At 40.7% G+C, this 27,104-nt stretch overlaps 1 protein-coding gene across 3 annotated transcripts in view; it reads left to right on the plus strand.

Moving 5' to 3' along the window:
* The window catches only part of LOC124874090 (cadherin-24-like), a 48,271-nt gene that overhangs the window by 13,482 nt on the left and 7,685 nt on the right, over nt 1-27,104 (plus strand). For 2 of the 3 annotated variants that reach the window (XM_047375293.1, XM_047375294.1), the window contains 11 exons: nt 6,697-6,991; nt 9,709-9,828; nt 10,158-10,325; nt 17,318-17,499; nt 19,494-19,750; nt 19,849-19,985; nt 20,122-20,243; nt 24,979-25,096; nt 25,214-25,522; nt 25,670-25,862; nt 25,966-26,365. In XM_047375293.1, coding sequence (XP_047231249.1) covers nt 6,697-6,991; nt 9,709-9,828; nt 10,158-10,325; nt 17,318-17,499; nt 19,494-19,750; nt 19,849-19,985; nt 20,122-20,243; nt 24,979-25,096; nt 25,214-25,522; nt 25,670-25,862; nt 25,966-26,365 — 2,301 coding nt within the window. The remainder of the gene's footprint in view (nt 1-6,696; nt 6,992-9,708; nt 9,829-10,157; nt 10,326-17,317; nt 17,500-19,493; nt 19,751-19,848; nt 19,986-20,121; nt 20,244-24,978; nt 25,097-25,213; nt 25,523-25,669; nt 25,863-25,965; nt 26,366-27,104) is intronic. The other variant, XM_047375295.1, reaches the window with a different exon arrangement.

A 27,104-nucleotide genomic window follows, 5' to 3' on the forward strand; every position in this document is an offset into this window, starting at 1 on the left:
TTGGGGCTTCACTATTTATGGCAAATTCAAACCTCCCAGTTCGTTCCACTAACCATTCATCGGCGAAGCCTGTGTAAATTCCATCATCTGTGACAGTGACAATAAAACGTCCATTAAAAGAGCGGAGCCAAATACACAGATGATGAAAATAACTGTGAGGCAGATCATGAGCAGAATGAGACAATTAATAATGACGCTTGGTTTTAAGAATTACAGTTTGAGGAGATTAGATGTTTTATTCTTTTGGATAATTCCTTTGTGATGGATGACAAGAACACAGAAACTGGATTTTTGATATTGATATTACAAAATTGCTTTTTTCTTTCTTTTCGATTCTTTTCAGTTACAGTTCAGGGTATTATTGCCCCATTTAAGGCTTTGGTAAAAAATCTGCCACTGGTTCAACTAAACCAACTAAACCAAAAATAGTATAAGTACTATACTAGCATTCTATACTATAGTATGACCTTTGGCCATCTGTGTAAGAGAAGCAGTAGAAGTGCCTGTACTTTTGATGGCCACAAAGTTATTGCTGTCAAACATTGAACTCAGACACTGTGAAAGGTTTTTATTTAGAAAGCACTGGTTCCCCCCAGGTTAGTCATGGGACATCAACATGATGTCACTGACTTGATACACTGATCAGTGTGCTGGTGAGTTACATTCAATTCTTCAAATAGATATTAAACCTCAGAGGCATGTATTCTGGTCCAGTTTTCAAGCATCACATATTGGTCATCTCTGGCTCTTAGTGACAGAATGTTGAACCTTATTTCAGCCCCACACTGAATAAAGCAGCACAATATATTGAGTCACAGTCATGGTGTGTGGTATTACTCTGCAATTATAGTCTGAATGCCTGCATGACATATTTGGCTTGTTTGATTGATCTTTACTGTCCTAATGGCCAGAAATGATATACAATGTCTTGCAAAAGGTATTCATACCTCATAAACACACACTTTGTTGTGTTTTATTCTGATTTAATGTTGCAGATTATAATGTCCCTTTAACATCCCTAAATAAAATAAAGTTCAACCAATTCTCTTCTGAGCATCTAACTGGTAAACAGAGCCTACATGTGTTTAATTTAATTTAACATAATTTAATGTAAACAAAAGAAGGCAAGAAGAAAGCCAATGTTGAAAGTCATAAGGCCTTTCCTGCTGAGCAAAGGAAAAAGGTGCTCTGGTCAGATGGGACCAAACATCTGATCTCATTGCCAGATGTTTTTGGTGTAGACCAAAACAGCCTGAAGACACCCCTATGTTTCCCCATGGGGTAATATGGAGGTGGCAGCATCATGCTTTGGGAATGCTCTTCTTCAACATGGACAGGGAGGGAAATCACTGTTGATGGGAAGATGGATGGGCATAAATATGGCTCAATCTTGGATGAAAGAGTCAGGATGATGCATGGCAACAGATAACTTCACTTTAATTTTTACTGATAATCATTTTCCTTCTATAAAGCATCCCGAACTGATGAATAAAGTCATTCTTACACCAACAGAACTTTTTAAATAAATGATATACCCAAAATGATGAACTTGTGTGAGGCTATCCTGTGCCAGGTTACTAGTCCCAGTGCCTGACTGTAATTCTCCCATCTCCTGCATAGCACTTTTAATGCAAAAAGAGGCCAAGCAACCATACTGAAAATCAAATTGAAAATCTAAAGAGTTAAAACAGGCAGCAAAGCAAATCTTTGCCTCCAGTTATTTGACAAGCTTATCCTCCGGACGTTTTCTATCCAAATCAGCAGTATGAATACTAGATGTATTAAAGAAAAAAGGGCAAATAGCATTTTGTATTTTCTATATATTTTAGGTCCTTTTAGTTGCTGAGATGTAGCTCAGATAGAACCCTTATATCTGAGCAGATCTACAACCACTTGTTGTATCACACACTTGAGCTTTGACAATGGCCAACACCAGCAGCCTTCATTTTCTATGAGAGAAGCAGTGGAGGTGATTTAGCTCAGAGCACACCTGAACCAATCTCTGAGGTTTGCTTGTTTTATATTACAGTGAGGAAATCCTCTCTAATGTAGCTCTTGGCAGCCTCAGGATACTTGGAGCAGGCTTCCATCAGCTGTAACGTCAACAGGGACTGCTGCCAGCCACTTTGTAGCTTGTAGTAAACCATATAGTGACAGTGTAGATTGGATCCTCACCAGGGCCATATACGCCTCATAAATGTTTAATTTCCTTCCCCTCTCCGGTTGTTATTGATACAGGCAGGTAGGGGTGTTAAAGCAATCAGTAAGAACATGTGACTGCTCATGCCTTTTGTCTTGATTTTAATATTCATGAAATAAAATGCTGCTGCTGTGTGGAGAAACTGGAAGCACAAGGTTTTCCCTGCTAAAGCAGCTCGCTTTGTTTCACCAGAAATGGAGAGATGAAAAGATGTCAGCTCAAATCGCAGGTGCCTCAACCCGGGTGAAAGAGGCAAGAGTCTGTCTGCCATAAGAAACAGAAGCAGAAATAAACCCGGAGGTGGATGTAGCGCACCAGTTGAAAGAAAAGGGTCGCAGGGTTACAAAGAAGGAGAGAAAGTGAGAAAAGAAGGTTTTCTGGCTTTGTTTGGACTAGGATGGATAAATTTATTTCCCACCGTGAGAGTGTTTTTCCATGCTGAGTGCAGCGCAGCGAGACTGAACCAGCAATTAGATAGTGAAGAGAGACGAGGTTTGGATTGGAAGTGGGAAGCAATGGGGGGGGGAGGCACAGACTTTGACAAAGATGTCTCTGGTGGTGAAGAGTGGGATCAAAGCTAGTTTTAAGGAAGAAAGGATAGAGAGGATGTGGGTGCAGGGATGAATAAAGAAACCATATATTGCTGTTTGTTGTGTATACCATTATGAGTGCATATAATCCCTAACCTCAGCCCCATCAAACCTACAGGCACACACAATGCATACATTTGTTTTCTCTCTTAAGTATGCATGCTTTATTTTATGTTAGCAAAACCTGCAATGCAAAGGTTTGTTGCATATTCACACCTTACAACCACAAACTTAAATATATTTTATTGAGATTGCATGTGATACCAAAGTCACACCTCTGTGTAATTTAATCTCAGCATAAATTCAGCTGTTCTGTGAAGGTCTGACATTTGTGAGATAACATCAGTGAACAAACAGCATCATGAAGACCAAGGCACCCAGTAGACAGATCAAGGAGAACGTTGTGGAAAAGATTAAAGCAGGGTTGGATTATAAAACAATACCACCAAATTTTCAACATCCCTCAGAGAAATGTTCAGACTAATGTCAAAATGAAAATAGTATAACAAAACTGCAAAACTACCAAGACATGGCAGTCCACCTAAACTGACGAGCTGGAATAAGAGAACATTCATCAAAGAGGTAGTCAAGGAGCCCATGGTATGTTGGAGGAGCAACAGAAACCCACAGTTCCAGTGGACAAATCTTTGGACAAGACAAATACTGTATTAGCCGTACGCTAACTAAATCCACCTTTTAGGAAGATTGTTAAGAAGAAGGTTTTTTTCTGAAAGAAAGACATAAGAAGCCCCACCCAAATTCCATTCAGGTGACGCAGCAAACACGTGAAAAACAAATTTCTGTTCAGGTGAGACTAGATGTGAGATTTGTGGACTGAAAGTCAAATACTCTGCATAGTCGAAAACTTCACACATTGAACATAGACCAATCCCACCCACCCGCCTCAAGCTTAAACATGGTAGTAGCATTATCATTCTGCGGGGATGTTTTTTTCAGCTAGAACGACTCAAAACATCCAGCCAAAGCAACAGTGCAATGGTTTAGATCAAAGCATATTCATGTGTCAAAGTATATTCATGTTTGGAAATCTGGTATGGACATACCCTAAAAGCCTTGCAGCTGTAATTGCAGGAAGAAGTGGTTCTATAAAGCATTGACTCATCTGAATAAACATGCATGTTTCATGCATGCTATACTTCACATATGTAAAACATTTGAAAGTAATGTATCCTTTTTCTTTCATTTCCCAGTTATGCCCTATTTTATGTTGGTCTATCACATTAAATCTCAATAACATGTAACATGACAAAACATTGAAAAGGGGTGTGAATATACAGGGGTTGGACAATGAAACTGAAACACCTGTCATTTTAATGTGGGAGGTGTCATGGCTAAATTGGACCAGCCTGGTAGCCATTCTTCATTGATTGCACATTGCACCAGTAAGAACAGAGTGTGAAGGTTCAATTAACAGGGTAAGAGCACAGTTTTGCTCAAAATATTGAAATGCACACAACATTATGGGTGACATACCAGAGTTCAAAAGAGGACAAATTGTTGGTGCACATCTTGCTGGCGCATCTGTGACCAAGACAGCAAGTCTTTGTGATGTATCAAGAGCCACGGTATCCAGGGTAATGTCAGCATACCACCAAGAAGGACAAACCACATCCAACAGGATTAACTGTGGACTCAAGAGGAAGCTGTCTGAAAGGGATGTTCGGGTGCTAACCCGGATTGTATCCAAAAAACATAAAACCACAGGCTGCCCAAATCACGGCAGAATTAAATGTGCACCTCAACTCTCCTGTTTCCACCAGAACTGTCCGTCGGGAGCTCCACAGGGTCAATATACACGGCCGTGCTGCTATAGCCAAACCTTTGGTCACTCATGCCAATGCCAAACGTCGGTTTCAATGGTGCAAATAGCGCAAATCTTGGGCTGTGGACAATGTGAAACATGTATTGTTCTCTGATGAGTCCACCTTTACTGTTTTCCCCACATCCGGGAGAGTTACGGTGTGGAGAAGCCCCAAAGAAGCGTACCAACCAGACTTGCATGCCCAGAGTGAAGCATGGGGGTGGGTCAGTGATGGTTTGGGCTGCCATATCATGGCATTCCCTTGGCCCAATACTTGTGCTAGATGGGTGCGTCACTGCCAAGGACTACCGAACCATTCTTGAGGACCATGTGCATCCAATGGTTCAAACATTGTATCCTGAAGGCGGTGCCATGTATCAGGATGACAATGCACCAATACACACAGCAAGACTGGTGAAAGATTGGTTTGATGAACATGAAAGTGAAGTTGAACATCTCCCATGACCTGCACAGTCACCAGATCTAAATATTATTGAGCCACTTTGGGGTGTTTTGGAGGAGCGAGTCAGGAAACGTTTTCCTCCACCAGTATCAAGTAGTGACCTGGCCACTATCCTGCAAGAAGAATGGCTTAAAATCCCTCTGACCACTGTGCAGGACTTGTATATGTCATTCCCAAGATGAATTGATGCTGTATTGGCCGCAAAAGGAGTCCCTACAGCATACTAATATATTATTGTGGTCCTAAAACCAGGTGTTTCAGTTTCATTGTTTAACCCCTGTATTTCCTAGACTCTGTATACAGCAGGCTGCCGCGTGGTGCAGTTATGAGCACTGTTGCCTTGTGGGTTTGATTTATAGCCTGGGGTCTTTGCATTTTGTTCCCCATCTAAACATGGGTTCCCTCCTGGTACTCAGGCTTCCTCCAAAAACACTCAATTCTAATTGGTCATTCTACAAGTACATTTTCCTTAGGAGTAAGTGTTTGCATGTATGGTTGTTTGTCCTGTGTGTTTCTGTTAACCTGTGACCGACATACATCCTGCCTCTCGTCCATCCGCTGGAGAAAGGCAGTAGACAACAACCGCCCCCACCACCACCACCACCATCCCCATTTAAATGGACTAATTATAGCCTGATAGATTTGTCTACTTCTTTGTTCAGCAGCACATTTCATTGGAGAAAATGAAAATGCGTTGAATAAATATGCAAAACTGCCACTCACATTTCAAAACAAATTGTGCTGCAGCTGCATTTTGAAGTCGAAGCTTTAATTCTCTTGAGTATCTGGGGTCTGCAGCAGAGGTTGTGAATAAGCCTTGTGGATTATGAACATGTGCATATATGCCTTGAGGATAGAGAGATGTGATGTGAGTCTCTGGTCAGAAGGCTGGATGTGATGAAGGCTGAGTAATCTCTCTCGCTTTCTATTTCTGTATGTTTGGCCTTTTACCTATCTATCTCACTAATATCCTCTCTGCCATTAAATACTGAACCAGGATTCTGCACCACCGAGCAAAATAAAAAAGGGAAGAAAAACAGAGTTGGAGGAAGACAGAGACGGGAGAATAAGAAATGTGAGCAGATGGGCAATCTGTGTAAGAGAGCTAACTTGATGAAAAGAGAAGAGAAGTAAGAGGGGGGAAAGAGGTGGTTTTAAAGGGTGGAGGCAGTTTTAGGCAGATGGATGTAGAAGCAGGACAAGGAAGAAGCAGATGGGTAGAAAGGACTAGAAGATTTTATAGACGGATACTGGCTGTGATTGCAGGATGTGTCTGTGATTATACATACATGACATTTGCAGGGCCAATGTCTGCAGAAATGTTGATTTTCCTCTGAACAAAACCCCCAGTGGCATGTTTGGTCCAGTGAGTTAATTAGTTACATACATCAGTACTCACCCTGGTCCCATATGTATGTTCCACACCTGGTGCCATTTCTCTCAGATTCACAGAGCACATCCCATCTCAACACGATCTACCCATTTTACACAGTCAGGCATTGCTTTTGCACGCCAGACAAATAAATGAGTGTTAATGAGTGATACCAGCATTAGCAACCCATGCTTGATGTTGCCTGAAGGTGTTGCTGGGATTGTTGTCTGTTTGTGTTTAATTTTCCAGCTGCACACAGATATGGACAGAGGGGACGGGCACACCAAATACATGCTGGAGGGGGAGGGAGTCGGCTCTGTATTTGTCATTGACGGCAACACAGGGAACATCCACGTCACCAAGTCCCTGGACCGAGAGGAGAAAGATGAGTACCATCTCAAAGCGACTGCCATTGACCAGGAGACCGGCCTAGCCCTGGAGCCTTCCTCGGAGTTCATCATCAGAGTGCAGGACATCAATGATAACCCGCCCGTCTTCCCCAGTGAACCCTACATTGCTATGGTGCCGGAGATGGCAAACATAGGTACGGCGCCAGAGGGTGCAGAGAAGTGATACTGGTGTCTGATTCGTTGGTGGGTGTAAATTGGGGGCAGCAAATTTGCTTGATGGATTATGGTAGAGACATCCAGCAAAATAACAATGAGTCTGTCAGAAATACTGTCACTCCTTCCTTTATTGACTTCTGCCCATATCAATCGACTGGCTGCTGTAGATCCCCCTAAGTGATCAGTAAACTAATGAAACATACACCTTTCAAGATAAAAATCACAAAGTGCTTCAACAAAAAAGAAATACATAAGATAAAATTAAACAATAGCAGATTTAAAAAAAAAAAAAAAAGTTTTGAGCTGCCCTTTAAAGGAAACCACCGAGTCTGCTGATCCCGAGTTCCCGAGTTTTGGAGCCACAAAAGAAAACGCACGGTCTCCTTTGGGTTTTAATTTTGTATGTGGGACAATCAACAAGTCCTAAACACAGGACCTCAGGGCCCTAGTAGGGGTGTAGGGATGTGTTAGGTCAGAGATATAGACTGGTGCCTGTCCATGCAGCGATCTCCAAGTCAATATTAGGATCTTGAAATGCACTCGATGATGAACCAGGAGCCGATGAAGTTGCATTAGCAGTGGAGTCACATGACACAATTTTGAAGATCTAGTCAGGAGCCTAGCAGCAGCAGTCTGTACAGAGTGCAACCGATCTAGGGAGGATTTGGTAAGACATCTGTAGAGTGCATTTTAATAATCCCAACAAGTCGAAACAAAAGCATGAATTATGATTTCTATCTCAGGGCGAGAAACATTAGGACTAAGTCCGGCAATATTTCCCAGATGGTAGAAACAGAGTCAAACCAGAGATTTGACTTTGATTGTCAAGCGTAAAGCCTGAGTCAAAGGTTGTCCCAAGATTTCTAACAACATATTTAGCCATGGTTTAGACAAGTGTAGGAGCCTTCTTTTAGCCAGCTACCAGAACTTTACATTGATATGACTGAAAAATCTTAGCTGTTTTAAAACTGTAACTAAAATCTTAGTATATATTAAGTGTATATTACAGCATGCAAATGTTCAAAATATTATATTAAAGCACCTTGTTGGTATGTCCTGCTATTTTGCTTCAAACACAAAACAAAGCTAAATCTTGTAATAATGTAAGAATACACATTAACTCTTGCTTGTAAACATTTCAGCTATTTCAAACATCTTGATAATTGCTCTGATCGTATATAAGGCCAAGGTTAAGTGTGTAGTTATTTTCTTGTAGTCGTATTCTGGCCTATGAAAATTAACACACGTTTACCTTACTTGAATGGCATGTTCTCTTGTTTTTCCCATCTTGACCAGGAGCTTAGACAAATGAATCTCTGTATTTTGTCATGTTTACATCCCAAGAAGACAGGAAATTTTGAATTAGTGATAATAGCACTTTGATGTTCGTAAAAACAGTTGTTACATTATGTGTGTTTTTCCCTTTTAATTAAATGGACTGAATTTACAGTTTTGATTGTTCTTATGTTTTTTCAGTGTGAGATACACTGCTGCAATAAAAGATTAGTTCATTTTAAGGCAGGCTGCAGATATTTACCAGATGTGACAATCAGTGTAGAGGGAGTTGCATCTGATCATGAACTCTACATGATAAACACTTAAAAGATAAATACATTCTGGGATGAACAATCCCATTAGAATTCATCCCACATTCCCTCTGAAGACCATAAGATTTTTAACGGCCAGTCCAACATTTGCTGAGATATGTCTGTCTGGATTAAAAGGTGGACTAAAAATCCGACTAATTGTCAATTTTCAAATAGCTTGAATAACACATGGCTGAGACCCCAGCTCAGAGTCAGGATGATTATAGAGGAATATTCTCTGTTCTCCAACAGGTTCCTGGCAAACCCAGTAATCATAGTCCATGAACCTGACTTTGTTGTACATCAAAAAAGGATTATTTGAACAAAGGTTGCATCTTTTTTCAAACATTTGTCTCATTTGTAAGTCTCTTTGGATAAAAGTGTCTGTATCTTCAGGAATAAGAGGTATCGACCATCAACTGGTACTGTTTACTGTATTTCTGTTTTTTTGTTCAAAGTTTTTTAGGAATCACCTCATTGGTCCAGGAAAAATGGATACATGACATATTGTATGTGGAATCATTTCTCATAGATTCAGTAAAAGAAAATTGACCAGTTTCTTTGTGACAGACTGTTCATAACAAGGATGTAAGTAAAATAACAGTGGCTCTTCCCTTGAGTTTTTAAGACTTTTGAATCCAGAATGAATCTTAGATCAATGTTAAGTGGCCTATAAAGCAATGAACAGGACTGGAAGTGAGTAACTAAAAGCTGCTTTGAGTCCGAAGCAAAGCTCTGAAACACTTTCAGAATGCCTGGAGAACTGTTGATCATCACCACTCTACCAGATTACAAGAAAATCTGGCTGTTTAGAAGCTAAATATGAAGAAATTGGCTTAAGATATCTGCAGAGTACCTAATAGAATCCAGCTTGCACTTGACATATTTTTTTGCAGTTGGGCTAAACAAACTGCTTCAAGCATAAGATCAAGTATGACATTTAGAACATTTTGTAAACACCGAGAGGCAGTAGGAATTGCATTATCCATTTGGCCTAACAGATTTGACTACTGAATACTTAAAGGAATGATTTAGGATATAATGCTAACTTGATTTTAATTTGGAGGGGGCTTTCTTTCATTTTGTTTTATTTCTCTTGTGTTTCACAGGCACATCCATAACCCAAGTCACAGCTATAGATGCTGATGATCCGACATATGGAAACAGTGCCCGGCTGGTCTATGGGATATTACAGGGCCAGGACCTTTTCTCTGTGGACCCTCAGACGGGTCTGTTCATACTCTCTCATTAACGACACATCACTAGCATTTAGTGCTGTTTCATAGAGGGCCTCTTCAGCTGATGGTAACACTTTACATAGTTAATCCTCATCATATGGTACGTTTTATCCGCTCCCACCATATGTTCAGCAGACAACTAGATTTTTTTTTCTCACAGTCAGTTTAGAAAGAGTGGTGGCCTGGAGTTACATGTTTGGAAATATCCACATTTTAAAATGTATGACTCGCTTTGATGCTAATGTGCCGAGACTGCATGTCACTGTGAAATCTGAAGCTGTTGTGATTTTTGTTGTGCTCCCTGCTTTCCTCTCCACCAGGCATTCTGCGAACTGCAGTACCTGATATGGACAGAGAGACACAGGATGAATATCTGGTGGTCCTCCAGGCAAAAGACATGGGCGGGCATCTGGGTGGGTTGACGGGTACCACAACCGTCACTGTGAAGCTGAGCGATGTAAACGACAACCCACCTCACTTCAGGCGCAGTAAGCACCACCTTATCGGATCACAACTATCACAACTTCAAATATAATTGCTTTCGATCCCTGTAGATGTAGAGGGTCTGTGAGGATTTAGAAGATAAAATGTCTTGTAATGACAGCGGTCTGACATTTTTGACCTCATTTGGGTACTGGGTGTTCTGACATGTTCAAGATAAGAAGCAGGCTTCAAAGCAGCTAAACATTATTTACCAAATCATCGTTTTGGACAATCCCTGACTTAACATGAGCTGCCAAGGCAGTGATAACTATAGTTCAGTCAGTTAGTCATTTTATACCGCTTATTCCATATTCCATTGGCGGGGAAGCAGGTGACTATCTCCAGCAGTCTATGGGCGAGAGGCGGGGTACACCCTGGACAGGTTGCCAATCCATCACAGGGCAACACACAAACAACCATGCACACACTCATTCATACACCTAAGGGTAATTTAGAGTTACCAATTAACCTAACAGGCATGTTTTTGGACTGTGGGAGGAAGCCGGAGTACCTGGTGAGAACCCACGCATGCATGGGGAGAAGATGCAAACTCCATGCAGAAAGACCTCCAGTACTTTACAGATCAGTATCTAGCAAAAATATTTATACCATTTGTCATATTACAACAACAAAAATGAATATACTTTATTGGGATTTTATTTGGTAGGGCAATGCAAAGTAGTGAAACTGAAAGTGGAAGGAAAATGAAAAATAGTTTTCAAAAGTTTTAACATAAACACTCTGCAACGTGTGGTATGTATTTGTTTTTCAGGCCCTCTGAGTTATTACTTTGCCCTTTCATCTGTGCAGAGCAGCACAATTTGTTTTGAAATTCTCTATCCAATTTGTGGTATTTGGCTAGGCCATTCTAACACAAGAACATGCTTTGACCTGAACCATTCCAAAGTAGCTTTGGCTGTATACTTAGGACTGTTGCCAAGCTATAAGATCAAACGCCAGTTTCAAGGGTTTTGCTAACTTTGACGAGTTTTTTCCATGATTATTTCCAAATGAATCAGTTAAAGGGATGCTTTACGCGACTCTCTTACAATGGGCAATATCCTTTATTGGAAACACTGTTGGTTTGTTACGTTATTTTTTCATTCAGATGTAGGAATGCCTTGTCAATTCATAGCCTGGAGTTTTCTGTTAAACTTTATGGGTTCCTTAATTTTAGATTTTAAAAAAATGGTCTTTTAATGATTTCCATAAAATATTATGTACTCGTACTTGTCTTCTGCTTTATCCTGGACTGGGTCATGGGGGCAGCAGACTTAGTAAAGACGCCCAGACTTTCTCTCCCCAGACACCTCCTACAGCTCCTCCGGGGGGAGCCCAGGGAGAGAATTGAGAGCCTCGCTTTTCAGCTCAGCTCTCTCTTCACCATAACGGACCAGCACAGCATCCTCATTACTGTGGCGGTCGCACTGACCCGTCTGTTAATCTCCCGCTCCATTCTCCCCTCACTCGTGAACAAGACCCTGCGAACTCCTCCGCTTGAGTCAGGAACTCCCCTCAAACCTGAAGAGGACAAGCCACCCTTTTCCAGTCGAGAACCATGGCCTCGGACTTGGAGGAGCTGATCCTCATTTTAGCCGCTTCACACTCGGCTGTGAACTGCCCCAGTGCATGCTGTAGGGCTTGGCTACAGGGGACCAGCAGGGCCACATCATCTGCAAAAAGAAGAGACAAAATCCACTGGTCCCCAAACCAGATCCCCTCCGGCCCTTGGTTGCACCTAGAAACCCTGTCCATAAAAGTTATGAACAGGACGCATGACAAAAGGCAGCCCTGCCGGAGTCCAACATGCACTGGCAACATGTCCAACTTTGCGACGGCAATGCGGACCAAACTCTTACTCCGCTTGTACAGGAACCGGATGCCCCCTAATAAAGGGGACTCTGTACTCTTGGAGCACCCCCCACAGGGCACCACAAGGGACATGGTCAAATGCTTTTTCCAGGTCCACAAAACATATGTGGTCCAGTGTTCCACAGCCTGGACAAAAACCTCACTGCTCCTCCTAAAGCCGAGGTTCGACTATCGGCCAGACTCTCCTCTCCAACACCCTGGTGTAGGCCTTACCAGGGAGGCTGAGGAGTGTGATCCCCCTGTAGTTGGAACACACCCTCCACTCACCCTTCATAAGAAGGGGGACCACCACCCTAGTCTGCCAGTCCAGAGGCCCTGTCCCCGACCGCCACACAATGATGAAGAGGCGTGTCAACCATGACAGCCCCACAACATCCAGAGACTTGTGGTCCTCAGGGTGGATCTCATCCACCCCTGAAGCCCTGCCACTTTCCATTTAAAAAATGCTATTAATATGTTTAGGCTTTGTGGTCCTTTCTTTTAGATGAAAATAGAAGAAGGAGATGTTTTGTTTTTTTTTTCTTTTCAAATTAATGCATATTACATCACAAATACATGTTGTCGACCTTTACCTAGTGGAAAACAGTAAGAGAAAAGTTTTGAATTTTAACATTAGGTAATGAAAATTAAATAGCAACCGTATTTTATTGAAACACACAATGTAATTCGATTTACACCAATCTTGAAAGGGTTATGCAAAAATAGAAAAACAGAAAATATGTACCCATGAGGATTAATTAGAACAACACAAACGTCAATATTTTTCTCTGTCAATTCTGCATCCATTGTTTGTGACTGAAGAGAAAACTGTTACCTGAAAAAAAATTAAACAGAAATTGTGCCCATTTACTGGACTTGACAGGCAGTATTGCTTCTGCATGTGTGTAGTGCAAACTGCTTTGTGAATCCAGTGCAGATGTAAAGCAAATAGCAGGAGCATAACAGTTGCATTTATCAGATAGTGTTTTCTACGTCAACCAAAACATTTCATTTTCTGATCTGACCAGAGCATCATGTTCAAAACCTTTGCTGTGTCTTCTACATGTCTTGTGGTAAACTTATTTTGCTACTCTTCCAGATTTGTGGTATGCAGAACTAATAGTTGTCCTGTTGACCAGTGATTAAAGTCCTCCTTGCCCAGTCTGATTGACGGCCATGTCTTGTTGGCCATGTTGGTTTGCAATTGTTCTATGCTCTTCACATGTTCTGATGATGTTCTGATAATGAACAGAACTCAGACAGATGTTCAAAGCATCGTATGTTGTTTTATAACCTAACCTTGCTTTAATCTACTCCAGGTGTATTGTATCTACTTCTAGAGGCAATGAATTGAACTGGATTTTATTTAAGGGTCTCAAAGTAAGGCTGAAAATGCATGCACACCACACCTTTTATTGTATTTTTGTAAAAACATTTGAAGCACGTATCCTTTACCTTCTAGCTTACAAATATGTGCTCTTTGTCTTTGTTTATCACATTAAATCCCATTAATATATAGGGACATTTGTAGTTGTAACATGACAAAATGTGAAAAGGTTCATCGGGTATGAATACTTTTTTGCAAGGCACTGTACACGGACATAAACATCTGACTGTGGTCCTTGATGTTTACATGGACTGCGTCTTGATGCAGAAGAGTGAAAGATCATGTCCCTTTTTTCCCATCAAAGCTTTTTCACCGTTCCCTGCTATTAATATTTCATCTTATAGTTCAGTGCTTTCTGCTTCAATAGACAGCAAAATCACTGCAGAATGTGTCTAACACTTTCAGGCATACCCTGCATTTCTTTATAGACTACCTCTTCTCTGTATGTTTTTCCCCCTGTCGCCCCTACTTCTTCTTCCAGACAGGCTCTGCTTACTGCCATTCATCTTAATGTTTTAAGAACCCTTCCCTTATGTTGATATATTGTGCTGCAATACAGAGTTTTATGGAAGCAATATTATAACTCCAAACGGCACCAGTATGTTATTTATTTACTGATATCTGACGATATATCCCCACCTCACTGCATGCCATTATTTTCACTTTGACAATAATGCCACAGTTTTAGCAAACTGCACATTTGGAATGCTCTTTGAAAGTGAAGGGAGTGATTTTATTTTTTGTTTAATGTGACTGTTTATGTGGAGGAGGTGCTGATATGATTAAGGTGAAGTCGTTGCTCTGGATTAGATTTTTGTTGCTGTGCAGCATTACAACAAGCAGAGCTCACTATGGGATGCCAAGTAAGTGACAACCTGCCACAGATCGCTGGCTGCCCTCTCACTGCTTGCAAAGTGGACACTGTTGTCAAAGCTAAACAATAACAGCAGAACAGATTAACTCTGCCAGGCATTAATACTCTGTTTGAAAAGCCTCCATCTTTAGACGTTATATTCAGTTTGACATATGGAAAAAGTGTTTGGCCCTTACAGATTTCAGATCATGATACAAATGTTTAAATCTAACAAATATAACCTGAGTTACATTCACTTTTCAAATTTCCATCTCATTCGGTAAAGGTAAAAGCTATTCAAACCACTTCCTGCCCTTTGGGTTTTACAGCAGGACAATGATTTGAAGAACACCAGCAAGTGCACCTCTGATCAGCTTCAACAAAACAAAATGAAGGTTTTGGAGTGGCCTAGTCAAAGTCTGGACTTAAATTCGATTGAGATGCTTGGGCATGACCTTAAACATTATTCCATGCTCAAAAACACTGCAAAGAAAAGTGAGTCAGAATTCCCCTAAATGGATGTAAAGGACTCATTGCCAGTTATTGATAAAATATGATTCCAGTTGTTGCTGCCAAGGGTGACACAGCCAGTTATTAGGTTTAGAGTGAAATGACTTTTTTACATAGTGCCAGATTAGTTTGAATACCTTTTCTCTCTAATAAATGAAATCTTTATTTAAAAATATCATGTTTTATTAAATATTGATCAAGCTTATCTTTGTCTCATATTGCAATTTGTTTGATGATGTGAAAAATAAATTCTGTGCAGGAGCAAATGCAATCTCATAGCAGTGCGAGTAAAACTTGCTTCTGATGTGGTTAAGAGCTCAAAAACAGTGGTTCTGGGAGACATCAGAAACTTAAAATAAGTTAACGATAAATAAATTATATAATGTACCATTTAAAGAATGTTGCAAAAGTATTTGAATCCCTTGAAAGTTTTTACATTATGTTGCATTACAACCACCAACTTCAATGTATTTTACTGGGATATTGTGTGATTGACAAACAAAGTTAATTGTAAGTGTAAGGAAAATTATATATGTTTCGTATTATTTTTTGTTTTATTTTGTTTTTTACAAATATAAATTTGGAAATTTTGGCATGCATTTGTATATTTAACCCCCCTGCGTCCATAATTTGTTGAAGCATTTTTTGCTGCAATAACTGCTGCAAGTATTTTTGAGGGTACCTCTCTAGCAAGTTTGCACTTCTAAAGTGAACATTGTGGCAAAAGATCTCAAGCACAGTCAGGTTGGATGGAGATAACCTAAGAATATACAGTTTCAGGGCTTGTTTAAGATTTGAAATTAGATATAGATCTGGACTTTGACTGGTCCATTCCAACACAGGATAATTCCATTGTCACTGCAGCTGTATGTTTAGAGTCATTGTGCTGGGGTGTTTAAGGAGAGGTGCGGTTTTTGTTTCCCAAAACTAAATGCCCACAAAGTGCAATTCTATTGTCATGTAACCGTACCACAGTTTTTGTTTTTTGCTATGTCTCCCTACATGGCTTGTGGTTGACTGGAAATGGGACTTCCTATTCTTTTTTTTAACAATTGTTTCAATACAGTTATGATCCTAGGGGGAACATTGGAATTAGGGAAACCTGTTCCTAGGAACTATTTGTGAAGATATGTAGAAGTTATGCCAAAAAGAAAGTCCCATAATTCTCTTAGTCTGCAGGGTTTATCCCACATCCACCACGATGTATAAGGGATGTCAGCTTTCATGCGCTAAGACACAATTAACACTCTCCTTATGCATGCATGCCGTACACACGTTTTGTGAAGCGGGGAGATACAAACATCTGATAATATCGCAGTCAAAAGGAGAGGCCCAGTGTATGTACTGTCCTGACAGAGCAGCACGCAGCAACAGGAGGAGTTATTTTAAATCAGAATTGATTTCCTTCTACCCTGCTTAAAATATTATAGTCAGTTGTTCTGCTTCTGCTCCATTTCCAGAATTATTATCAATAAATTATAATGATAGTTCGACATCTCTTTTCATTTACCACAAAGCTATTGCCTGAATTTCTTTTCTCATTTCATTCCTCTTTGCAGTTGTTAAAAAGTAAATAGATATACTAGGTCTACTAGGTATACCACAAAATACTTAGAACAGCAATCAGCAAGGTCAAGACTGCCTAACCAGGTTTGATCTAGAGTCATGACTATCAAATTGTGGTGTGTGGTTCTCAAGGTTATTCTAGTGGTATTCAGCACAAATCAAAAATGTATTATTTTAAAAAAAAAGAACCAACACTTGAACAATAGCATCCTTTAGAAATCAAGAACATTGATTTAGTTGATTTGAGTGACTTTAGGTTTCATGTTTGTCTATAATCTGCTGCAAGAAGCTATAATACTTTATTACTATACACAGTCTGGTACATGTGCATGAATTTAAATGATGAATATCATACATTACAAATTACATAACAAATCAATTATTTTGCTTAAAGTGAATACTTTGTTTTCTTATTATTAACTAATTTGTTTTGACGTGCTTTATAAGCAGGTTTATTCCCCTGACCACAGTAGGTCTGGATAATTAATTTTCCACAGAAACTAGGTAGTGTTTACCTCCTTTTATACATTAGCATTGCCTCAAGAAGAAATCTTATTCCTGAATGATTTACTGTGAATTTTGCACCAACCAATCACTCTTGCACCACAAGCAGACCTGTGATATACTACGATAAATATGATAGATAGAGTGAACAATGCTGTAAACATCATCATGAAATCTGTGCAGGAGAGCAGCTGCATGCATTATGATAATGCCAGCTTTGTTTTGAGCCAAAATGGAGTCAAAGAGCGTCATCATGATCATTCAGTGCCAGCTCTCAAACTGCTCCATCCATTGTGCCCCCCGCCACCCCACCCCACACCCTGCAGGTGCATGGTCGTTCTCTGTGTCGGAGCTAGCTGCACCAGGTGTAGAGGTGGGCCGTCTGACTGCCACCGATCCTGACCTGGGAGAAAATGCACAGCTGGAGTTTACCATCCTGGATGCAGAGGAGGCAGATATTTTCAATGTCACTAGGAGAGCCAAAGAGGCCGTCATTATCCTGAACAAGGTGAGTGATGACAAGGGAGCACAAACACCTGCTGAATGTGTACGAAGCAGCTGAGGTTTATCACAGGAAACTTTTAAAATCTGTAAATTTAAATGCTTTTGCAGTGCATTGCAAACGTAATTCATACCCCTTGAAAATGATGTGGAAGGCAAGAAAGTCTGGCGTGCATTTTATTAAGCCCCCTTCACTCTGAAACCCTTAACTAAAATCTGGTGTAACTTATTGAATTAATAAGTCATCCAATTAGTTTGTAATTTATTGTCAGTATAAAGGCAGCTGTTCTGTGAAGGCCTCAGAAGTTTGTTAGAGAACATCAGTGAACAATCAGCATCATGAAGAACAAGGAACACAGCACAGGTTAGGGAGAAAGGTGTGGAAGAATTGAAAGCAGGGTTGGTAGGTTTGAAAAAATATCCTAAATTTTGAACATATCAAAGGCAAACTGTCATCTGAAAATGGAAAGGACAGGTCACCTAAACTGACAGTAGGGAGAGCATTAAACCAGAGAAGCAACCAACAAGCTCATGGTTACTTTGACAGGTACTTTTTAGAAAGGAGGCTCTCAACAGGACAAGTATTAGCAATACACTCCACAAATCTGGTGTTAATGAGACAGTGATAGGAATGAATCCATGAGAAGTTTTGGTTACAGAAGTGTGCCATGGTATGATATGATGAAGTGAGCTTTTGAGCCTACATGCAAAATGCTATGTATGGCAGAAAAGACTCCAGATAATCCTGAACACACCATCCAGACTCTGAAACGTGATAGCAGGGACAGAAGTTGGTTAGAGTCAATGGGAAAATGGATGAAACCTAATACAGGGTGATCCTCATAGAGTATCTGCCCTCAAGGGCTGGTGTCCTGCAGGTTGTAAATGGTCCACTGGCTTAACACCCTTGAATCAATGGACAGAAATGTATAGCAGGCTCCTGCAGAACTTGGTGGCACATTGAGGAGCTAATTCAGTCATTTGAATCAGCTGTGTGAGAACAGGGGCACTTCTAAAACATCCAGGACACTCAGGACAGTAGTTGGACACCCCTGTGTTAGAAAATGCCGAAGACTTAAGACCTGAGCGAAGGTTCACTTTCTAAACATACAAGCAAGGATACAATTGAAAGCTTTAGATAAGTGGTTTTTAATCCAATCCTCGGGATCCACTGTCCTGCATGTTTTAAGGGTTTCTCAGATACTACGCCTGGCTTAAATGAATAGGTTATTAACAGGGTAGCGCTTGAAGGTACGCTGAGGAAGGCATGTAATCAATTGAATAGGGTATACTGGAGCAAGCATACATCTAAAACATGAATGACAGTGGTGCTTCAGGATCAGGACTGAGTACCACTGGTTTACAGTACACTGGTTTAGATCAAAGCATGTTCATGTATCAGAATGGTCTAGTCAAAGCCCAGACCTACAACTAATTAAGAATCTGTTATAAGAGTTGAAAATTTATGTTCATCAATGCCCCCAATCCAGTCACACGAAGCCTGAGCTCATTTACAAAATACAAATGTCTAGAATTTCTGTCTCAATATGTACAAAGGTGGTAGAGACACACCCCACACTAACTTTTTAGCCAGCGACACTTTAAACAACATCTGCTGCTGATAGCAGCTGACCACTGGTGTTCTGATGTGAGAAATTAATGAGAAATCATGAACCAGACATCAGCTGGTAGGAAACTGAAGCTCATTTGAAGTGAGGTCATGTTAAAAGAGCCTCGTAGGAAGATGACTTTTTACTCTTAGGGGTTTTGACAACATTCAGTGAGATCATTAATGTGCAGTGAAATAATAAATTAAGATTGAAGAAAGAAAAGAGGCTTGTCACTCATTAGATAAAATCATCTGAGCTGCATAAAAATAATAAATACAGGAAAATACAGTAAATGAATGATAGTCTTTTGCTGGATCAGAAAGATAGCATACACATAATATTTACATAAGAAATAATACGCCTGCTGACTGTTACTGGGTCATTCTTGCAGCTTCTGGATTATGAGAGACGCAATTCTTATACTTTTTCCGTGGAAGTAGTGAACCCTATCGTTGACCCTCGATTTATACGGAAAGGACCCTTTAAGGACCAAGCAACAGTCCGGGTGATGATCCTCAATGCTGACGAGCCACCTCGATTCTCCCAGGCAGTGTACCATCTGGATGTGTCTGAGAACTGCCCTCCCATCTGTGCCGTCGGTCGGGTCTACGCTGTGGACCCAGACACGGGACAAAGCGCCAACATCAGGTGCCTGTCTCACCATCGCCCACACATGATTTACCCACTCACTCCTCATTAGCTTTTTACGCCTGCAATTCCTGATAGTGCCTGTTCCCGTATCTTAGGTACTCCATCGATCCCCAGTCGGACCCCGAGGCTTTTTTCCGGATCGCCTCTGACACAGGTTTTATCAGCGCAGTGATGGAGTTGGACCGTGAGCAGGAGCAGTGGCATAATATCTCAGTCATTGCCACACAGAGGGGTATGACAGACCTCGCTGCAGCGCCTGGAGCAGCGCAGCGTCTTCAAGTCATATTTCGCTCAGTGGAGAACAAATGGTGGATGTTCTGTAATAATTTGAACATTAGTGTTCATTTCCCTCTCTGTCTCTCTCTCAGACAGCCCAAATCTTGTGTCAAGAGCTGTGGTTGCCATAGAGACACTAGACCAGAATGACAATGCGCCGGAGTTGGACAGGCAGTACGCAACATCAGTATGTGACTCCAGTGCCCCCGGTCAGGTCTGTTCTTGTTTAGTTTTACCCTGATAATACACTGAACTCAAGACTTTGCTCTTCATTTTACCCATTTTGTCTCAGGAATGAATGTATGTCTTTTTTTCGCTCTTATAATGGTTGAAGCCAAAGCATGTTTTACTCCCTGCTTTTAAATTATACAACTAACAACAGCTAAACATTTAACATTCACTGCAGTTTTTGAAAAAAAAACTCAAGTATAACATGCAGCCAATGCTGGACTCTGATGATGCAATTAGATACTTTAACGCAGCAGCTACTGCTGGAAATGTTCAGTTTGCATCAGCAGGAGTCAAGAAAAAGCTTTTTATGGGGATGAGAAAGGGGAATGTCAGCTCTTGAAATTTTCTTTTCTGCAAAGGAGTCAACGTGTGACCAATCAAACCATAGTCAATTATGTGATCTTTTTACTTTTTGTCTACAGTGCTTCGCAGAATTATTCACACTCTATGATTTTTCATGTTTTGTCATGTTTCAAACACAAACTTCACTGGATTTTATTGTTATTTAATGTTACATACCAACACAAAGAGCTGTATAATTGTGATGTGAAACAAGAAAAAGAACATGATTTTCAAAACAAAAATGAAATGGATAAATAACGAGAGGTCAGTAGAGTATCCAAAGATTGTATTAGAGTAAGAGTACCATTACTTCAAAAATATTTTTACTCGCTAAGTGGAAGTAAATTGTACTCATCCAAAAATATTACTCAAGCAATAGTTAAAAAGTATTTGGTAAAAATGCTGTTCAAATACTGAGTACCTGTAAAGAATGATATAATCAGATAGACAAAAATATAAACTATATACATATTCTGGCATTTAAATATCTAAAAGATGTTTTAAAAAATAAATTACAACCTTTTATAAAAAATAACAACTTCAGCCAGAATAAACACACATTTCCAAATCTTCTTTTGTTCCTTACATAAAGCTTTTGAAACCAATACAGTAGGTAATGCATATACAACCCCAATTCCAGTCAAATTGGGATGTTGTGTAAAACATAAAAACTGTATATGATAAAATCCCTAAATTCCTTGCAATTGTATGTTGAGGAAGTTGTTTCTAAACTGTTGGACTATTTGCTCATGCAGTTTTTCAGAAAGTGGTGAACCTCACTCTTTCCTTGCTTGTGAACAACTGAGGCTTTTGGGGATGCTCCTTTTAGACTCAATCATGACACTTGCCTGTTTCCTATTAACCTGTTCACCTGTTAATTGTTCCAAACAGGTGTTTTTTGAGCATTCCTCAACTCTTCTAGTCTTTTGTTGCCCCTTTTTCGGAACATGCTTCTAGCATTAAATTCAAAATGAGTGAATATTTGAAAAAATAATAAAAAAACAAAGTTTATCAGTTTGAACATAAATATCTTGTCATTATAGTGTATTCAACTGCATATGGGTTGAACAGGATTATCAAATGATTGTATTGTGTTTTTATTTACGTTTTACATGACGTCCCAACTTTATTGGAACGGGGGTTGTATGTTAGGCCACAGCAAAGTACTTCCAGTGACCATATTTGTTGTTAAGTATATATTCATTGACCTCCAAATTGCACAGCAGATGGAAAATAACATTAGAACTATTAAGTGTGCGTGACCCCAACAAGTCTCACTTTAACATAAACTGTATAGGTGTCTGTAGGACTCTTCTCCATCTTCTGTCTTCATTTTGTGGTTATTTTAGTCTCTTATCAGAGAGCTTAGTGATGTGTATGCAAATGCAACATACGTAGTAGTAGTTGTTGTTTTAATAGTAGAACTAGTCACTTTACTACAGACACAAGTAGGTCCATGTAAAAAGAAAATAACTAGAAAAATAAACTGAAATAAAAAAGAAAATATATATACAAATACAAGTTACTAATTTACAAAAGGCTAAAACGCCAATGGTTCCAGATTCTAGTTTTAAACCTGACTGAGCTTCGTGCCGGGTCCGTTAGTGAAAGAATGATGTTATTTGTGGAGTGCATTAATCCACACATACATCTGTACACAAGGTTACATAATACAGCATAAAAAGTGGAAAAACCTTCATCTGTAAATAAGTGACTGGCACTAGTCCATCTCTGCATACTAAGCAGCATCCTTGTTCTGTCATTATACGCCACTTTGACTCGCTGCAACTGCTTTGCTTGGGGCGTGGCGCTGTTGGTGTAGTGGTTTAAGCTTGCAGCCCATATGCTGAGGCTTTGGTCCTCAATGCGGCGGCCCCAGGTTTGAGTACCGACCCTGGCGACGTTTGCACATTTCTTTTCCTCTCTCTCCTCCCCTGTCGGCCAATTGTCAAAAAAACACTGAAAAATAATGGCCACTTGTGCTGCATAAAAAATCTTTTAAAAAAAACTGCTTTGCTTGTAGAGCCTTCACAAGTTGGCAGTATACAAAGGGATACAGTATGCTTTAAAAACTGCCACTTTCACTGATACAGAACACATCCTAAACTTGCATATTAGCTTGTGCATACATTAAGCTACGTTGCCTGTAAATGTCCATGTCATCAGCCAGATCATAAGTTGAAAAATGGCCCAGAGCAGTGCCACTGGTAATCATTGGGGCAGTTTGGTGTAGTACAGCTTAGATGCAAATAGCAAAAGGAATAGAGAAAAAGAAAAAATGACAACAAAGTGGTGAAACTTCTGCCTTCATGGGTAGCAATGTATTTAATGACCACCTCAATATCGTTACTTCAAAATAACAAGTTGAGGTGGAAAGTTACTCAAGTAAACTTTGAGTAGCCACCTCTGTAAATAACCCCTATCCAAACTAGGAGCCCCCTAATAAGGAGAAACCTAATTAGTAAAAAGAATTCCTGGGTGGAATATATATTAAATGCAGCTCTTCTGTGAAGGCCAGTGGTTTTCTGGAAAACGTAAGTAAACAAATGGCATTGTCCCCCTAAACTGACTGACCAAAGAGAGCATTAATCAAAGAAGCAGCCAAGATCTCATGGTATTTCTGGAGGAGGTGCAGAGATCCACAGCTCAGGTGGGAGAATCTATTGACAGCTTATCACAAATTTAGCCTTTATGGAAGAGGGGTAAGAACAAAGTGATTGCTGAAAGAAAGCCATAAAAGTCCCATTGGGACAAACCCATTAAGGGGACATATCAAAAATGTTGAAGAAGGTGCTGGGATCAGATCCAACCAAAACCAAACTTTCTGGCCAATATGCAAAACACTATGGGCCTGATCTTCAAAACGTTTGGGTGTATTAAAACACGTGCAAACTAGATTGCATCTGCAAAGCTGATCTACAAACCAGGTGCCAATGAAATTGCGTGTGCAAAATCAGCAGAACAGCTGGCGCAAACCTTTTAGCATGTTTGCCCTCGTGAATATGCAAAACAGAAGATAATGACCCAAACACGCAAATTTATGGGAGGAGGATATGCAAATGTAAGTCCGTAACGACCTCAAAGCAATTTATCAAACCTGAAACAGTGCTGTTTTTGTGCATATATTTAGCACATTTGAAAAGCGCAAACTGGCATACAAAAATGTCTGCGGTCATTGTGTCAAGAAGGAGGCACAGATAGAATGACCGACGACAGAGAGATAGAACCTTCTGTGCATAGGTCAACATGTTTTTACTGTGAGAAATAAAACTAGTAAAGATATTATCTGCAGCATTATAAATCCAGCACACCATTGTGCATCCAGACACCGTTATGTCTGGATGCACAAGAGCAGCGCTTCCATACAGCCCAGAAAAGGTGGCACAGATTATAGTTGTCTCCTGACACTCTTTATGCAATTAAACCAAAACTGATGTCTAGTTCATGCTGAGTTGTCAGGTTTTTTGATTAATATTTAATCTTTTAACCTTTCCATTATAATATTTCTTCTTATTCTTCTTCTTATTATTATTATGACCTCCAACTCCTTGGCTTCGAACTTCATCATCCTTAAGGCCACTCTGCTTCCCCAAACTGTCTATGGTGGCAGCCAGTAGCACACCCAAAATTCTCATTTAAATAGAGGAGTCTGCACCACTTGTGCATCTGTTATCCATTGCACACGCAATTTTGGTAGATTGCCCGCAACACGCCCATTTATTCCACGTGCAATTTTTTTATGTTTTTTGCACAAGCAATTTGGAATCTTTAAAGATCAGACCCTATGTGTGGCAGTACAAAAAACCTGAACACCCTCAGTGAGGATCCCTGTGAAACATGGTGGGGGCAGCACTATGGTGAGGGGGTTGTTCTCTTCAGCAGGGACAGGGAAGCTGGTCACACAGAGATGATCAAAAGGGGATGGAGCTAAAATCAGAGGATTCTCGAAAAAAAACATGTTAAAACCTACAGCCAGAGCTATAAAAGATTCACAAATTAGAATGACCCAGTCAAATAGTCCTAAATTCAACTCAGATTCTGTGGCAAAAATAGAAATTATATTTTCTAAGACACTCTTGTCTGATTGAGCCTGAGCTATTTGTAAGAAAGAATGGAAAAAATTGTCAATGTGCAAAGTTGCAAGAGACAAAATTGGTCTTGAAACTGCAGGAAAAGGAGTCCCTCACTGAGTCAGGGGGTTAATGCTTATAACTTGACAAAATGTGTTCAAATAAGTTCAATGGGTTTTAATACTTTGGCAAGGAACTGTACCTAAATGAACATCATATTATGAATTGTTAGTTTGTTAAATGACTTAGAGAGTTCCCTAACTTCCAAGGTACTATTAAAATATTATCCGAATCTTTGATTCACAGGTAGTTCAGGTTCTAAGAGCAGTTGACAGGGATCAGGGAGGACTGGACACCCCGGTGCACTTCAGTATTCCTCCTGAATCCAGCTCGGCTCTCAACCTCACCATCAGAGAATCTGGAGGTTACCCCTACAGCCATTTTTTACATTTTATGCAGAAATTTGACACCAGTTGATTGCAACAGAAGTGGTCCGTGCTTGTTATGCAGTAACATGCTTGATGTGTTGTCACATTATCAGGTGTGACAGCCAGCCTGGTGCTGCAGTCAGCCTTGGAGCCCCTCCCTGGCTTCTCTTCATCTCTGCTCACCCTCTACGTGCCAGTTGTGCTGCGTGACGGGGCCTCGGGTTTGACCAACACTGGCACGGTCACCGTGACCATTTGTCCGTGTCTGCAAGGAGGCATGCAGACAGAGAACAGGGGCAGACAGAGGGACCGGAGATGGGAGAGGCACGTGGTTTGTCTGCCCGCGCCGTCTACCTCGCCGTCTCTCATCTTCAGTATGGTCACATTACTCGCCATGCTGGCCTGTGTCACCACTCTGCTGGGTAAGTTCAGTGATTTGTGTGACATTTCTGAAAAACTCCAAGTATTCCAAGTATGTTTTTTTAGTGACTTTTTGAAACATCCTGCACGGTTGTGTCAGGCTGCCTCTGGAACATCAATGGAGTATGTGTCTGTTCTTTGCCCTTTAGTGGTGTGTGCTCTCTCGCTGTCATTGCGCCGTCAGAAGCGAGACTCCCACTCACCCTTTGAGGAGGATGATGTCAGGGAAAACATCATATCCTATGATGACGAGGGGGGAGGGGAGGCAGACACTGCAGCCTTTGACATTACTGCGCTGCAGAGCATGCACAGAATACAGCACATGCACAACAACGGGAACATGTGAGTTGTTCTCAAAGATAAAATCTAACTTCATACATGGTGACTCGTGGGTGTTTCTGTGCGTGCAACTGCGTGAGTTTATGACTATGGTCTCTTGGCACAGATGGTACACCCAGCAGAATCTGCCCAGAGCCAGGACGTGCAGCTGGAGCCGTCATCCGCGCCCCATTCTGGGCCCTCAGCAACGACCGGGCTCCGCTCCAGTCTATGGACGCCTCTGCTACGGCATCCACACGCTGCCTGTTCTCAGAGATTATGCGGTTGGGCCGCTGGAGGCGGGCCTTCAACTAAGTCAGCTGACCCAGGGGGTGACAGGAGGTCATGCTGGCAATCCCCTTCTCATCCCAAACCAGAGCACCTTTGAGCCTCTGCTGCGCTCTCCCAAGATGAGCCTCGGTGGTTTCGAAGCAGAGCATATGCTGGCGAAGAGCACAATCTCAGACAGAAATGAAAGCAGTGAGGCGAACGAAGCTGGCGCCAAAGGGAATGAGGAACAGGCCAAGGTCAGAAAACTGTAGAACAAAACTGTTACTCATAGCTTTCTGTTTATGTATTTTTTTTTATTGTCTAAGCAACCTCCACCATTATTAAAACTGAGAGAGAAAAAATTTAGTAAAATGAATGTAGGTTATAAGTCAATAAAACTCAGTTTGCTTTATAGTGTAAAACATTTAGAATATTAATTCAGGATTTTTTAAGTGAGGTTCTGGCAAAAGGGTATAAGCAGATAATTTCTTCCCTATTTATTTATCTCATTTGGCATCTTTATGGTAAATGGACTGAACTTATATAGCGCTTTTCCAGTCATACAAAGCACTTTACACTTGAGCCACATTCACCCAATCGCACTCACTAACGCTCACACATTCATACACCGATATGCAGATCAGTAGGCAACTTGAGGTTAAGTGCCTTGCCCAGGGGCACACGACATATGGCAGGAGGAAGCTGGAATCAAACCCACAACCTTCTGATTGCAAGACGACTACTCTTCCTACTGAGCCACAGTCACCTCTTTATGTTATTTAAATCCAGATTGGTCGCGAAGGCTAATCAGAGAAGGCACCAGACCAAGCAGACTTCGACCATTATTATTTACACAAGACAGGAAGGTCGGAGGTGGTGTGCCAACTATAATCCTCCTGCGGGAAACATGTACTGAGAGCAAAACATGTCAAATGTTTCTGATCCTGGTAACAGCCTTATAGATAATCAGGGATGTGTAAAAATCAATAAAATCCT

Source organism: Girardinichthys multiradiatus, chromosome 9, assembly GCF_021462225.1.
Source record: "Girardinichthys multiradiatus isolate DD_20200921_A chromosome 9, DD_fGirMul_XY1, whole genome shotgun sequence".
Taxonomy (NCBI): Eukaryota; Metazoa; Chordata; class Actinopteri; order Cyprinodontiformes; family Goodeidae; genus Girardinichthys; species Girardinichthys multiradiatus.